The sequence below is a fragment of the Pteropus medius genome, unplaced genomic scaffold, assembly GCF_902729225.1.
Source record: "Pteropus medius unplaced genomic scaffold, Ma_sr-lr_union100, whole genome shotgun sequence".
In the NCBI taxonomy this organism is placed as follows: domain Eukaryota; kingdom Metazoa; phylum Chordata; class Mammalia; order Chiroptera; family Pteropodidae; genus Pteropus; species Pteropus medius.
Window position 1 is genome coordinate 13,563,507 of NW_024344378.1, and position 15,429 is coordinate 13,578,935.

The 15,429-nt window shown below is 36.2% G+C and overlaps 1 protein-coding gene across 3 annotated transcripts in view; it reads right to left on the reverse strand.

Moving 5' to 3' along the window:
• Positions 1-75: 75 nt before the first annotated feature.
• MXI1 (MAX interactor 1, dimerization protein) overlaps positions 76-15,429 on the reverse strand; it is a 71,371-nt gene continuing 56,017 nt past the window's right edge. For all 3 annotated transcript variants that reach the window (XM_039871247.1, XM_039871248.1, XM_039871249.1), the window contains exons 4-6: positions 8,286-8,400; positions 7,489-7,660; positions 76-3,746 (exon numbers count right to left, since the gene is read on the reverse strand). In XM_039871247.1, the coding sequence (XP_039727181.1) occupies positions 3,583-3,746; positions 7,489-7,660; positions 8,286-8,400 (451 nt within the window). In that variant the 3' untranslated portion in view covers positions 76-3,582. The remainder of the gene's footprint in view (positions 3,747-7,488; positions 7,661-8,285; positions 8,401-15,429) is intronic.

A 15,429-nucleotide genomic window follows, 5' to 3' on the forward strand; every position in this document is an offset into this window, starting at 1 on the left:
GCATACTCAAGCTTAGGTTAGCCCTTTTTTTTTAAATTTAAGAAAGACCAGGTAATCACTAAAACCGATAATATATCAATCTTATAAAGCCTTTATTTAAAAAATTCTGTAGGACATCAACATTGACTTCTTACAAAGTATAACCTGCCATTGAATTTTGTGAAAATGAGCCATTTTACTTAATAGAAATAGTGTTTTTCTGCAAGACCCACAGTCAGACTACCTAAAAATTCAAGATTAAGGATGAAGAGATTTAGAGGTTGCATTCATCAGAAAATGTAGAGAAGTACACACCTCTCAATTTTCTTTTGGTGCTACAAACTCCTAGATGCAGAAGGATGGTGGGGAGGGGTGGATTTACATATATCAGTTTTAATCCTTAAAACCTTTTGAGATAGAGGTAGTATTTATCAAAACTCTTCAGGAGGAAACAGTCTCCCTGAAGAAATTAAGTAACTTGCCCACCATCCTCGCTGGGATTTAAAGTGACAGTAACCTTTGTTCTTCCCACATTATGCTGTTTTGGGTAGACAGTATGGAATTTTTGAGGCGGAAGGATAAAAGAAGACAGGAAAAAAGGCACCTAGCTGCCTTTTCAAGAGAAAGAAAACAAACACCAAAAACAGTTTTCTCATGAGAGATGACCCAGGAAGCAGTGTGGCCTTAGATTAGCAGCTTTGCCTTACTTATCCTACCTTTTCAAATTCCTTCATAACGCTAAAAACTCACTGTTATGGGGACTAGAAAAGGCATTTCTACTCAATTTCTCATACCTAATCAGAAACTAGAGTAACGACTTCAGAATCTTCTTCAGTAATAATATGCACTGAAATAAGATTTACCTATACCTGTTAATATCACTCAGGTATTGTAGTGGGGACTAAATAGGAACTTCCAGACTTGTTTTCAATGATGTATGTGTAGCCAAAGGGATTCCCTAAGAAGTTATTTGGAGAACAAATAATGAAAAATAGCCTTGTGTTCTTCCTGAAAGATTATTGCATACATTAAACCACCTGCAGTTAGGTTATGTGGATTTCTCAGTCAAGAAGACACCTGTTTAAATTATAGAACAGGAAATGGCAATGATTCAAATTGCCATTAATTCTGGACTACAGAAGTAGTATCAGCATATTTATGTGACAGTTGTCTCTCAAGATGTGGATGCTCATTTATGTTTTTTCCTAGAGAAGAGGGGTACAATAAGCACTCGGGTATTCTTCATTCACAATTTTTATTTCTTGCAATTAACTTTTGTATCTTCAAAGTCGATCTGTCTCTTAAAAAATTAATACTTCTTACTCATCATACAATCCACCTCCCTCCCCCAAGGAAAACAAACCCAGGAAAGGAGTAATTTAGGGGGCAGTTGAAATAGGTACTCTAGGTTTGTGACAAAGGTGACAAAGGCTTCTCAGCCCACCATCCTATACATATACAACAAAATGGCAGCACCTCAGATTCACCTGAATGAAGTCCCAAATTCCAGCCCTAGGCAAGTGATGCAAATGAATGCCATGGGAATAACAAAATGGAAGTTGAGTCACTGGCTTCCATTCACTTTCCATGGTAGTAGAGTCTTCAAACTGTCTCACTTGGGAAAGTCAAAAGTAAGCAAATATAGAAACATTTTAACCCAGCCAGGAGTTAATTTTAAATGAAACCAGGAATAATTTACTGGGGCCACAGAAATGAATTTGTGTATCATGTTTTTCATTAAGTCCCCAGCACCTGAAGTAGCAAGTTTTAATAACGGGCTCCTAAACGCATGCAGTTTTTCACACATCTACCTCAAAGAATTTCTTCCACTCAAACATAGCACAATCGAGAATAAAATATTTTTGGAGGCACAGGAAGAGCACAAGAACAAGTAAATATATGCTGAGGCCTTGTGTATGACCAAGATGGTACACTTTGTATACAGAAGCAGTGAAAGCTGTTAAAGTGCTACTTACAAAGGATAGTCTAACATTACACACACAACTCAACTGCACTGCTAAATATGGTTGTCTTTATTTTCTTTTTCCTTGCCCAGCCCTATCTAAACAAAACTACAGGACTGAAATTAACAACCCATTAAAATCAGCAATAAGTTATGAAAATCATAAAGCTTTTTTTAGTAGGGTAGTTAACTTATTTAAAGTATACAAGTTCAAAGAGCCAAGGGTAAGGTCTCCATGAAGGCTTCCTGGGATAAGGGAGAGGGCTAGGGGAGAAAGGAGAGTTTGAAAGACAAAGAGAACACATGACATCAAAGTGCAGGCTAGGAATTTCACTTAAAATAACATTTCTGAAAATATTGGTAAGAGCAACAACAGCACCTGCACAGTGGGACTGTAAGGAAGGAGAGAGACTGCCTGTAGGAAAAAGGAAGCAAATTTTTACATTAAAATGAGAAGTGCGGAACAACTATGCTAACTATGATAGTGTCTGCTATAGATATCAGATGGTTAAGAGCTGATAAAAGATAATGATTCTAAAAGAAAACAAAAACAGCATTGACCTTTGTTCTACCTAGCCCAGACCTCATTCATTTTGTGCACTATAAGGAGTGAGGTGTGAGGTGTTTTATCATTATCAAATGCTGCATCAAAATAGATGATTTTTTCCCATGTGTTTTTCCACTATAAAAGACATCTATGTTTTTTATGGACAAGCTTTAAAAAGATGTCATTTTGGTTTTCAACACATATAAACAGTTATCAAAATCTGAAATAAAAATCCTGCCGTTGCTCAGACCTCGGCCCGCAAATCTGCGTGCACAACCATCTGGCCTACACAGACACAGAGGCATGTGGAGCTTTTACCTTCTGGCCCCTCAATCTGAACTCAGGCCCTGTGTGGTAGAGGCTGTCATGCAGACTGCCCCCATGCTGCCCAAGGGCCTACAGGCGGCTAACTGTAGAGCTGGCGGTTGGGTGTCCTAGTGCTAACAATGCAGGATGTAGGGTTAGCTTGCTTAGCATGGAATCCAACAGAAAGCTGAGCTGCATGATGATCCCTTTCAAAAGGCTTCATGGGAGTCTCTCCTTTTGCAGAGTATGAAAAGAACTTTTTTTTAAATTAAGGAATTGATCATCCACAGGCTTCATGATAAGCTGTCTGAGGCTGTTTTAATAGCTCTTTAGCTATTCGAGATTACTGCCTGATTATCTTGTCTTGTCTACTATAGATTTGATTTTGTTTTTAGGACCATAAAGCTCAGGAAGGGTTCATAATCCCATCCTTAAATGTGTCTACTCAATGTAGTATGAGCAAACTAGAAACAAAAAAAAGAGGATGGAATTTCCAATGTCCTCTTTCAAATCAACTAAATCAAATCAAAATTTCACACGTTTTCTGCTGCCATTAGAAACTGTGATTTTCAAAAATGAGTATTATGAATATTTGTTCTGCTGGGGAGGCTCTGCCCCACTTTTTGCTAAGTATTTGCTTAAATAGAGGTCTTCTGACCCTTTTGTTCAAGTATAGTTTTATTTAGTTTTAAAGAGGAGACTGCATCATGAATCCAATTTAAGAGATTGTTTGGATTGAATTGGCCCAGTAAATATTTTGCCCTGCACTGTTAGGTCATGCTGGGTTCTAGGAAGTGAACGAAAGTTTGACACTGGCACTGGAGTAACCCTCGTCACTCCCAATACTCTGCAGGCTGCTGTGGTCATCAATGTCACTGATGCTGGTGGTACTGATATTGTCCACTTCTCCATGGGAGAACTCTGTGCTTTCAACATCCACTTCAATCTCCTCTGCCAAAGGGAAAAAAAAGAATAACGTTAATAATCTAGTATGCATGCACTTTTCAAAAACTAAGAGGGCATGAGGAAAAATGATTACTTTTTATAATATAAAAAATTAGTGTACAAGCTTATTATCAGTGATGTCTGGAGAACAAAAGAAACTGAAGGTGAAGAGACAGGGATATATTTGCAAGAGAATGTCTAGTATACAGTGGTGGTCTCGATTTAGGCAGCAAGTTTACTAAAGCCTTTGACGCCAGTCTGTCTGGACCTCCCACCAAAAGCACTCGGCCGGCCTATTTGAGAATTAGTGCTTAATATTAAAAGATCCCAACCTCAAGTGGTTTAACAACATCTGTTTTGCATTAAACTAGAAACTAATTCTCAGTGCTGTTTATTAATCAGAGTTGCCTTAAAAGAGGAAAAAAGCATAAACAATACAGGCGAACTAGAAAATTTATCCATCTAGGCCTTTGGTGGTATCATTCTGTAGACAGTTCTACCAACTTCTAGGATTCGTCATATGGGATTTATTTTCAATTTAATTTTCTTACATTAAATGTAGCTTGAAATGAGGGCCTGACGCTTAAAGTCTCTGGATTATAGTGAGAGCTATAATAAAGATTATAGTAAAGGCATTTCAATGGTGGTATTTAACTTTACTTCAAAAATCAAACATGACACAAAAAAACAAATACATATGACCAGGCTATCGATAGATATCTTAATTGTTAAATACTACATATACAATCACCAATAATAAATGAAAAGCAATGCACATTTAAAAAAATAAAAGGCAGTTGAAAAACTGTTTTCTCCCATAACAGAATGAACTCAAGGTTCTCCAAGTCTCTTAAAACAAACTCAAAGCCTGATGTTTCATATTTGGCACTGACTTTAAGGGTTCACACTGATTGCAACTGCTTTAGGAAAAGTGGATTCTTGCTGAGCTCAAGAAGACAGTAAGTTATTTCAAAGAGTAATTTTCAAAAGGGCTTGTTGCTTCAAAAAGTTTTAGAGATCTGTTTCTAAAATGCAGGCAGCTGTCCAAACAAGCTGTACAAATAATCCTATGAATTCATAACTTGGTTTCATACCCATAATGCTTCGCAGGCTATTTAGTGTTTCCCACTCATCTAACTTACTATTGGGAAATAAAATCAAGACACCTTTTCTAATAGAACATGCTGAACTCAATCAAAACAAAGTAAAATGAGAGACTGCTCTAGCCAAATGGACTAGAGATATTAGTAGAAGTTACTAGGAAAAACGGCTGCCAGATAAGGATAAGAACATACTAGCACACTGGGAGTACTTAAATAAGAACTACAATGATGAAGATACACTCTAAAATTTGGAGGTTGGTAGGTACAAAGAGAAAACAGTAGGAAGAGCAATTAAAGCCTGACAAGGTCACACAGCTGGTAAGCAGTAGAAGACCATGATCAAGGTCTACCTCCTAATTCAGGGATATTTCTGCTACACCTCATGGTCACAAATGTATCATGTCCTAGAGGTTCACTGCTCTTGCCCCTGGTAAACTTTAGTTCTTCAAAACTGAGTGCCACTTAAAAATTAACTTTTACATAAGCAAAACAACAACAAAAACCCAAGGACTTCTAGTATTGTGTTAAAAGGAATCCAAAACCAATTTGAAAGACTCCTACGGAATATAGGAAATTTGAGTATTAAAAAGAAAAAGAATGATTACAATGGATTGGAACACATTCAAAACATGAAAAGAGTTCATAATATGATCAAAACAAACAGCAAAACAAAAAGCCCTGTCACCTCTGGAGGTTGCTAAGGTACCAACTTATTCAGAAAATTGATAAAGCAAAAACAAAACAACAAGCGTTTACCCCTTCTTCCTTGTAGGGACTTTATTTCAGAGTAACCTAAAACTTGATGAGGAAACGTTGTTCTTTACAGAAGAAAATGAAAACAAATGTAAGAAGAATAACAATTAGAAAATCACTATTTTGTGACACCTAATGAAATAATGATCAGGGCAATAATCATCAATGATTTCCAAAACTATTAAGTGAAAGGTTGATACATCTGCATAAATGTATCAAGATGATGTCACCTGAACCTCTTAACCAATGTTTTCACTAGAGTGGGACAACTAGACATAATATTGATGCAACAGGAAGTACATTGCACCACCTCTGAAATATTCTTGCCTCGAAAAAAACCAAATTTTATAAAGCCACTAGATCTACCAACCAGTTTACAGGAAATATGAGAGAGAGAAAAACATGTTAAATGACACCATGAGGATTCAATCAGCCAAATCTAAAATGTGGGAAATTCTATAAGAAAAATGACCCAGTTTCCTAGTTTCTACAACAAATAAATGGCATTGAAAAAAAAAAGTGGGAAGAGAAAATATTATAGATTAAAAGTATCTTAAAAGGCACAACAAATGTAATGTGGGCTTTGGATTCTAATTCAAACATACCAATGGTAAAATGCCACTTCTGAGAAAATCAGAAACAGTATTAGATAACATTAAATAAGATCTGATTTTATTAATTTTTGTAGGAAATTATAATAGTATTATGATTATGTTTTTTAAAGTCCTAATTCTTAAAGATACATACTGAAGTATTTAGGGATAACATGATCTTGTTATCTAGGAGTTGATTTAAAACATTAAAAAAAAATGGTGAGAATGAAGGTGGTGGGGATGAAAGAGGAATGGCAGAACACTGACAGTTCAAACTGGGAGATGGGCATGGGTGCACGAGAGTTCATTATTCTCTTCTACTTTTGAGTATGTTTGAAATTCCCATAATAAAAAGTCAAAACAAGAAATTTTACAAATTTTGTTTTGTTTTGTTTTAGAATCTCTGAGATCTCGTGAGCCTTGTTTTCCCAAATGTAAAACTTAAAATCACCAGAGTCCCTCTGGAGGAATCTTTTGTTGTGGTGTGAGGCCTGATGTAGTGGAAGCTACAGACGAATAGATCAGTAAAATTCAAACAATTTCTTTTTGGTGAATTTTTGTTCTTAAATTCTGCCAAAGACAAATGTTCTGGAACGGATGGAAAGAGAAACGAAGGGTTGTGGTACTTTAAAATATAGGTATAAAAATTAACCTCAGCAGTAATAAAACACATCAACATCATGTATCTTCTTGATATAATAAATTGAGAAGAGCACAACATCACTTTTGTGATATTTCTTCCCCCAAATGTATAACCTCAATCTAGTAAGAAACCATCGGACAAACCCAAATGGAAAGATAAAATAATGAGCCAATATTCTTCAAAAGTGTCACAGTCATGAAAGAAATACTGAAGAAATATTTAATGCAATGTGAAATCCTACACTGGATCCTGTATTAGACAAAGGACATGAGTAGGAAAAGTGGTAAAATCTGAATAGAGTCTACAGATTAATAGTATTGCATGAATGTTAATTTTGATAACTGTATTATGATTATATAAGATGTTTACATTAGGGAAACCTGGGTGAAGAGTATATGAGAACTTAAAATTTTCTACAGAAAACTTACAACTTTTAAGGCTGAAATCATTTCAAAGTAGAATATTAAACATACTTATATAATCAAGAAAAAAAGGTTCTATATTTCATACAGGCATTACTAGATAATGTAATTGTATAAAATCTAGGTGGTTATAGTGTTGGCCAAAAAGAAGAAAGCAATGCCTCTGAACCCATCTCCCCTAAATCCAGATACAGGACACTCAGTATTTCATTAGGGAAGAAGCACACTGCCTACCTCGCTCTGAATCAGAACGATCTGAAGAAATAGTTGATCCAATGCTGTCCATTCGTATTCGTTCCATCTCCTGAGGACCCTGCAGCTGTTCCAGTCGCCGCTTCAAAAATCTCTGTTCTCGTTCCAAGTTCTCTAGCTGATGCTGGCTCTTCCTCTCAGCCTCTTCAAGTTTCTAAAATGACAAAATGATATTTAAATTTGTGTGTAGTCCAGTACAAAGAGTAAAACTGATTTGTACCTAACATCTCAAAAGATTTCTTCTTTGACAGACATGAACGAATATACAGGTAATATATGTGTGTGTGCATATAAAAACATACAGAAATACATATTTTTAAACATCGAAAATAGTTCTTCACTTTTTTGGTGTATGTAATGAATGCTACATTACTAGAACAGTATGGAATTCTCAAAGTCTGTAAAGTTATCTCCACAAAGAGAAACCTGCTCTGTAGTGTAGTTTGATGGAAAAATACTGAGGGACACACAGCCAAATGAAGTCATCTCCACCAGAGGGCACAACTGGCTTCCTTCTGGGTATCTGCAGAGTAATTGTTATTTTCCTAGTACTCCCAGCAATTCAAATGGCCATGTTGTCAAAAAAAAAAAAAAATTAGTTTAATCAGGTTATGTTGTTCCCATCAGATTAGCTGATAAGTTTTAAAATTATTTCTCTTGCCATCAGTTATTAAGGAGGGCACAGTGAGCTAGTTGATGTATATGAATAGGAATCACTGCTTCTAATGAAACCAGGACCGAGAGAATCATGTGTAAATATGAAAAGTAAAAATTCTCACCTTGATGTGTGCTTTGGCTTTGTTGAGCAAACCAAGTGTTGTGTGCCTGGTGCAGTCTGGTCCTAGTGGAATCAGAACTTTTAAACGTTCTAAACACAGGCGCAGATGAGCTCGTCTAAGACAAAAAAGTCAGCACAGCCTGAATATTCCACTAGAAACATCCTAAAACCTATTTTAAGACAAATAATTATTTGCACATTATTTAGTCTATAACCATGTTACACCCCTAATTCTTCCGTTTCAAAGTATCTGCAAGTACAGTCATGCCTACTGATTTTCAGTCTCTGCCATTTCTGTTGTACTCTACAGATACCAGGTCACTTCAGATTATTATCCCTAATGATAATCTCTGTCAGAGATGATTAAATTTTAACCTATCTCATAAATTATGTCAAATGTATTAATGTGGAAATAGGAAAGCACACTAGGGCAATTGTATTTGATTCTGAATAACTAAAACTGTAGCCTAGAGTAAGAGTTTTCAGCTGGGGTATCCCAAGGGGTACAAAATACTTACGAATTTCCATTTCCTCCCTTCCACCTTTTACACACACACACACACACACACACACACACACACACACACACACCCCCATCCTGTGGTGTTACACATGATTATGCATCAGGCTGAATCATGAAATTTCTGATTTCATGAAATTTGCTTATAAAAACGGCAACTTTGATCTAACACAATAGAAACAGCAAAATTCTGTGACCAGCAAGGACAGGATTAGGCAAAATATATGGCTCTGTGGTCAATTCTAGCCACTGAAACCACAACCCATAAAACAGTCCCCTGTTTCCTAATACTTAAGTATACCAGCTCATTAGCTTTTAATTTTATTTCTCTCTCTCCTTCTCTTCTCTCTTACTACCCACATCCAATTTTCTTCATATAGGAAAAAGCCAAGTGAAAAACTCATTACATTCTTTAATCTACCCATCCTGTGGGCAAGTTAGAGAAAATTTCTCCTGGAAATCCTAGCAGAGAGCCTTATGAATTTACCTTCCCTGTACCCTAAAGGAACTATGATCACCATGATGAGAGTTCTGGGTATATAATTCCACTCTAAAACAACACTAGTCCACACCTTTGGTTCTGTGCTTCACATAAGGCACCATAGTTAATAATATATCTGAAAAAATTCACAAATGTGTCCATAGTTTACCCCTACTCTTCAAAGAACTGTTAATCGAACATTTAGCAACTGTCTCAACTATATCGAGAACAAAACACATCCTGCATTTTCTCAGTAAAGAAGGCCAAAATGGTTTTATTAGCTCACCTGCCAAACTTTACTTTCTCTGTCTTAACATACACAAAATAATGCCAAGTGAAATTCTCAAATGCTAGCAATTTGAAAGTGGGGTAGGCAAGCAAGGATAGTTAAAAGTAGTGAGGTCAGAGATTTGGCTGATGAATTGTCAAGATTCTTCCAGTGCCCACTAGCCCAGCTATATGTTAAAGGTCTGTTAGTATTTTCATTCAAAATCTCTGTTGAGTTTAGTAACTTAAATCTAAGAATTAGCTCCAGGCTGAATCCTGACATATGGATCAAGGAATTTTGAAGTTTTCCCTAAATTAAAAGTACATCAATAGATCCCTCTGAATGTGATTTAAAAATTAAAAAGTCACTCTCCTTCCTTGCTATCTACCTGAAATCATAGACCCTTTAGCAAAATTTTCATTTTTAAGTAGAAAACCTCTTAGGTGAGGAGTCTCACAGGATCACAGAGAATTCTTGCTGAGCAGACTAAAAAAAACAAAAACAAAAAACCGAAAACCAAATCCACAATAAAAAGTGCCTTTAAACTCTTCATTAGAATTATTACAGCATTTGCCTAACAACTACATCATGTGATCTGACCGGAGGGTGGAGAGAGAGAGACTGGTGGTGGTTCTCTTGCTAATAACTCTAGAGGTTCCCACGGGGGCTCTGAATTTAGTCATCTAAAACAATTAACAGAGCAACTGAAGTTGACATGCATGTTGCCATAAGAATAACTTGTCAATCTGTTTAAATTACTTTAAACAAGAAATTGAGACATCCAGAGTATATATAGGAAATATCTTTAGTTCAAGAAACTTCAGAATGATTCCTTACTATAGTTTCCCATCAAGAAAAAAATGAGTGGGTCAATTTTCTGTTTTGTGAGAACTAAGTTAAAATCATACTAAAATCCAGGCAGAATTCAACTAACATTATATTAAAATGTCTATGTTTTCTCTTTTTTAATCATTCAATTGTATATTTATCACATGACTTTTGTATACTAGCAACGTTCCAGACACTTTGCTTGAGTGGGAGAATTAAAAAAAGAAATGTAAACTTTAAGAGTTTATAATCTAGACTACAGAACAAAACATATTGTTGTCTTTCATTTGGTTTATAATGAAATGAGTCAACAGATATCAAGGGCAACAGAATCTGAATAAAAGGAGAGATTGTCATTGGAGGAGGCAGTCATAAAAAGCTGAAACTCGACTCTGGACTTCAGGGATATTGAATTTATGAAAAAGCAAAGATTTTCAAGGTAATTAAAAGAAGAGAAAAGGAATCAAGTTCATCCATTGGGACCAATTTTAAACCTAAAATTAAAAATGCTTTAGTTTTTTTTTTCATTCAAGAGAAAACAACTGAGTTGGAATTCAATAAGGAAATAATAGCCAAGTTCAGCAGTCTAGTGATCTGCAGTAGCACTGGCAAATCAGGAACTGCCCAGGCCAAGGGAGTCAAGGTATAAGTAATACCTAAATGAATAGGGAAGGCAGACTGTCCTCTAAAATATTTTTTTATTAGCCACTACTGAACATTTCTTCAGTAAAGTAATTGTTAGTGTGCTCCAAGATACAACTTATACCAAGAAAACACCCTGAGATATCAAGTCTCACAAAGACTGATGATGCCATTTTCTATGTTTTGTAAATTCAGTCCTCCAAAACAGATACTACTATGAAGAATGAGTGGTGAGTGATGTCCTCTTCTCTCCTTTGGGAAAAGGTGTTATTTATGGAAGCCAAATGTCATTTCTTATAGTTTTTGGACTTGCAACTGAATTAGGCATTTGGTGAGTAGAACAGCAAAAGGGTTAACAGCAGTTGAAGGACAGCAGCTAAACAAGGGGGAGGGAGCCATACTTTTCAAAGTTGCCACCCAAACAGTGCACACAGTTTTCCACATGTGCTTATATGCCACAGTTTTAGGTAAATGCACCCTTCCAAGAGCAGTGGATACACCCTGTGACTGTAACCTGTATGGCAAAATTCTTCTTCCCTTACAGTGGTGCTGTGCTGCTCTGCACCCTTTCCCCCATAGTCTCCCTGATGGTAACCAGATTGCAAGCTTAACCACCAACGACCAAAGAAGGCATATCTTCTGATGCCATCTGGTCCTTTCTTTTCTTGCCTTCATTCTCATGTGACTGGTGGCTCAGGAGCCTCCTGTATGTGGTTGACAAATCATGGGCTCTAAGACACTGGTGGAAGAAAAGAGGACAAGAGACAGAGAAGAAAAAAGCTTGGTATGATTTGAAAATCCTTATGCACTGAGGAAAAAGTTTCAAGTATCATAAACATGATGTTTTAATGTCTCCAAGGAGTGGAAGAGCTGGCATAGAGAACAAGGATTCATAAAAGCCATCATCCTGCACCTTTAATCAACATAGGGTAGTAAGTCTGGGGAAAGTTAAAGCTGCTATGTAGACTATTCTGATGAACACCAGACTAACAATCAACAGAAAAAATTTAACACTGTAAAAATTACGGACCTAGATTCGATTGAAAATGAGAAAAAAAATTATCCCCCTGGTTAGCATTTATTTAACTTTTCACAACACATGGATAGCACAATAAAAACTATAAAACTAAAAACTCTTTCCTAATTTAGCACAAGTGACTTTAGCAAAGTTAGACACTGCAGCAGGAGGTGCTCTGTGAGAAAACTGAAGTTTTCTTGCTGAGACGGAGGGGCAAGAGAATGGAGAGATACCAAAGTACTTTTATTTTCAAAGATATTTTTGAGGTCTGTTTTAAAATGAGATTTAAAAAGTGAGGTTCCCCCAGGGGAAGAGGCAATTCCTAGTGACTAACTCTGTTAGAGAGAAGGTCCTATTAAAATTACCCACACCTTCAAAAAGGGCAAGCCCCTCGTGGGAAAAGGAACAATTAGAGTCTGTTTGGCTTTTATTTTGGTAGATTGGGATCATTTTTCCCTGAAGGAACCAATGCTGCTTTTGATTTCAAACCTCATAAACTCTACTGCCAAACTGAAATATCACAGAACATGAGGGGAAATGATTTTGCTATAAAATGTCCCCTCCTGGTAGCCATGATATTTTAAAACACAGGTATATCAACCACAAGAAGCACACAGTATTGAAGAAGAGAAGAAAGAATTCCTTTTCAGAAAAAAATTGCAAGTATCACACGATGATGTTTTTCAAGTCCTCTCTCGAAACTCTAATCCCTCTGCCCAACAACAATAAGAAATTTAACGCGCCTGCCCGGCCTCACAAACTGTCCATTGGCTGGTGCCCTTGAAGGCATGGTCTTTCACTGGAACTTGCTTGTCTTTCATTCCTCCACTGCAGGATACCAAGACTTTGCCAAGTAACTAAATCAAAATGGAAAACAAGTCAAGTGATAGGGACAGTGCCTGTATTTTCTTCTCTGCTGAATGTTATGCAATGGGCTGCGAGTCTTCCCTCGAGCCACATTCTTCAAAGCTGCAGTGGCTTGTGGCCAGGCTTCCCAGTTTCCTACACAACACTTTTGCACATGACAGTAGCTAATTGCTTATCCTACATATTTTATATTCCAATGTTTCTCTAAAATTTAATGTATCCAGAATCTTTTGAAAAATACCTAAATTTTTTTCAAAAAAAAAAAAAAAGCCTGCCTCCCTTTCTTATGAAAAATGACATTAAAAATGGATCCAGCTATCAAGCACACTCATGCTGCTCATAAATTTTATTTATAAAAACAAATATGATCATATTCTGCTGTTCAGCTTATTTCATTTGAGAAATAAGAAAGCTTAGTGATTCCTATAAAATGGCATATGATAATTATGTTTCATTTACAACTTACATATTAAATCTACTTCACAAAAAATTAACAGACTATTAACTCACAGGTAGTAGCCTGGAAAATGGCATTTCCCTAGCATTAGACCTGATTGTGGTGTCATAGGGCTTGATGACAACAAAATACAGACTCAGGAGAATAGCTGTGACCCTCTTCTTAGTTTTGAAAGAAAAGCTGCTTTCATTAATATTCTTAATTCAACTGGTAAAATAACCAGATAGGAATATCAACAAATGTTATAATGAAGTTATAAATTACATAAATTATATATACTACATAATATAAATTATTCTGTCACATTGTCCACCTCAGCACTAACGGGCTTATTTATATACAAATAAATAAAATCAGTAAGGCTGAGATATATGTTACTCACTCTTGGAAGGCTTTTTAAAATCACTTTCTCCTAATAAAATCTAAGTAGTTCTTAGGGTAGGGAGCCAGAGAGTATTTAAAGCCATAAGGTTAAACATACTGTGCCTTCTAGAAGTCATAATTTTCCTCAAAGATTTGAAAAAAAAAACCCCACACACTATTTTATATATAAAAAAAGGACAGATAACGCAAATAATACTTTTAGGATAAAAAAATGACTTCCAATAAATCTCACATTATTTCACACCACATCCCAGGATCTCTAAGAATCTATATTCAAACTACTAGAGCATATTACTGGAGATCACCGACAGAGCTTTGGATTTCTGAATCATGGCTGGGGATTATGTCTCTCAAAGGTTTAGAGAAAAGGAGGGGAAGGTTAGAGGGGAGGTGGAGAGAAGAGGGAGAGAGGTGAGTATTCAATAAAATGATGACGACAAAATAGTGACATATTCTTTATCAAACTATACAGATTTCATGTAGGCTGCAATTTTATTTAGTCTTTTTATCTCAGAGATATGAAGAGGATGAAGTGCCACTCGGGCAATAAACAATGATCAACAGTAAACAATGAGCTCCACCCTATTATGTCACTGAACTAGATGTTGTAAAGGCCTTTAAAAGATGCCAGTAGTAATGTCTATCTGTTTGAAAATGCTATAATTTAGCCTTCTGTCTACCACCTTTCCAGCCCCCACTTCCCACTACTTCTTGAAAACCTCTTCCACAAACCAAATGTGCTTTTATATTTACTGATTTCTCTACCTGGAATGGCTTTCTTTCCACTGTTCACTTAGTGGGCCTCTAACTCATTTGTCAACCCATATACAAACAACTGTTTCTTCCATGAGGCCTTCCTTGCCACATCCCTTTCTTGCCAAGATAACACTTGATTTGCACACTAATCACACCATATTTTAATTATCTTCTATATAAGACTGAATCCATACTTTTAGTCATTTCAGTTTTTCTAATACCAAACAGAATGACTGGGCCCGCAGTGGGGAGGGGGAATGTAACATCATTTCGAGTGGATATATCTGGGACTCTAACTCACCAAAGTTGAGGTAACAAAACTGGGGCCTTTAAACAGCATCATCAGATATCAAGCCAACATTTGTAAGAGATTTATGGATGCTGGAACTCGACACTGGGTTTTTTTGTGTGCAGCTGAGGTCACCAAGAAAGACTACTTCATGTAGAGTAACCAACAATTTCCAACTTAACTCTTGATTAGAGTCAATATCTCTTTTTATAGTGAAGCGCAGGGTTATGAACTGCAGCCATTATAAGACTGTGACTTATCAAAGGATGGGGGACTAGAACAACAATGTCAAATGAAATTCAAAAAAATTTTTTTAATCTAATTATTTTGTCATCAATTTTGACTTTCTGACCTTATTAAGAGGCCTCCTAGGAAGTAGATAATCTGACTAAGTTTGGTCTCTGTTCCAGCTGTTGTTCAAGAAATAGTGATAATAACAAGTATAATTGCAGGAATAATAACAAAGGAAAAAAATAGAAAAGAAACAGCTAAGAAAACCCAGGTATGACAGGAAAAAGTCTAAAAAAGAGGTACTCCACAATGAAAGGGAGAAATAAACAGTTTTTATCCCATCTGATAACATGAGAAATTAGTGTTTGCATAGTTTTACAAGATCCCAGGACTGCTGATCAGAT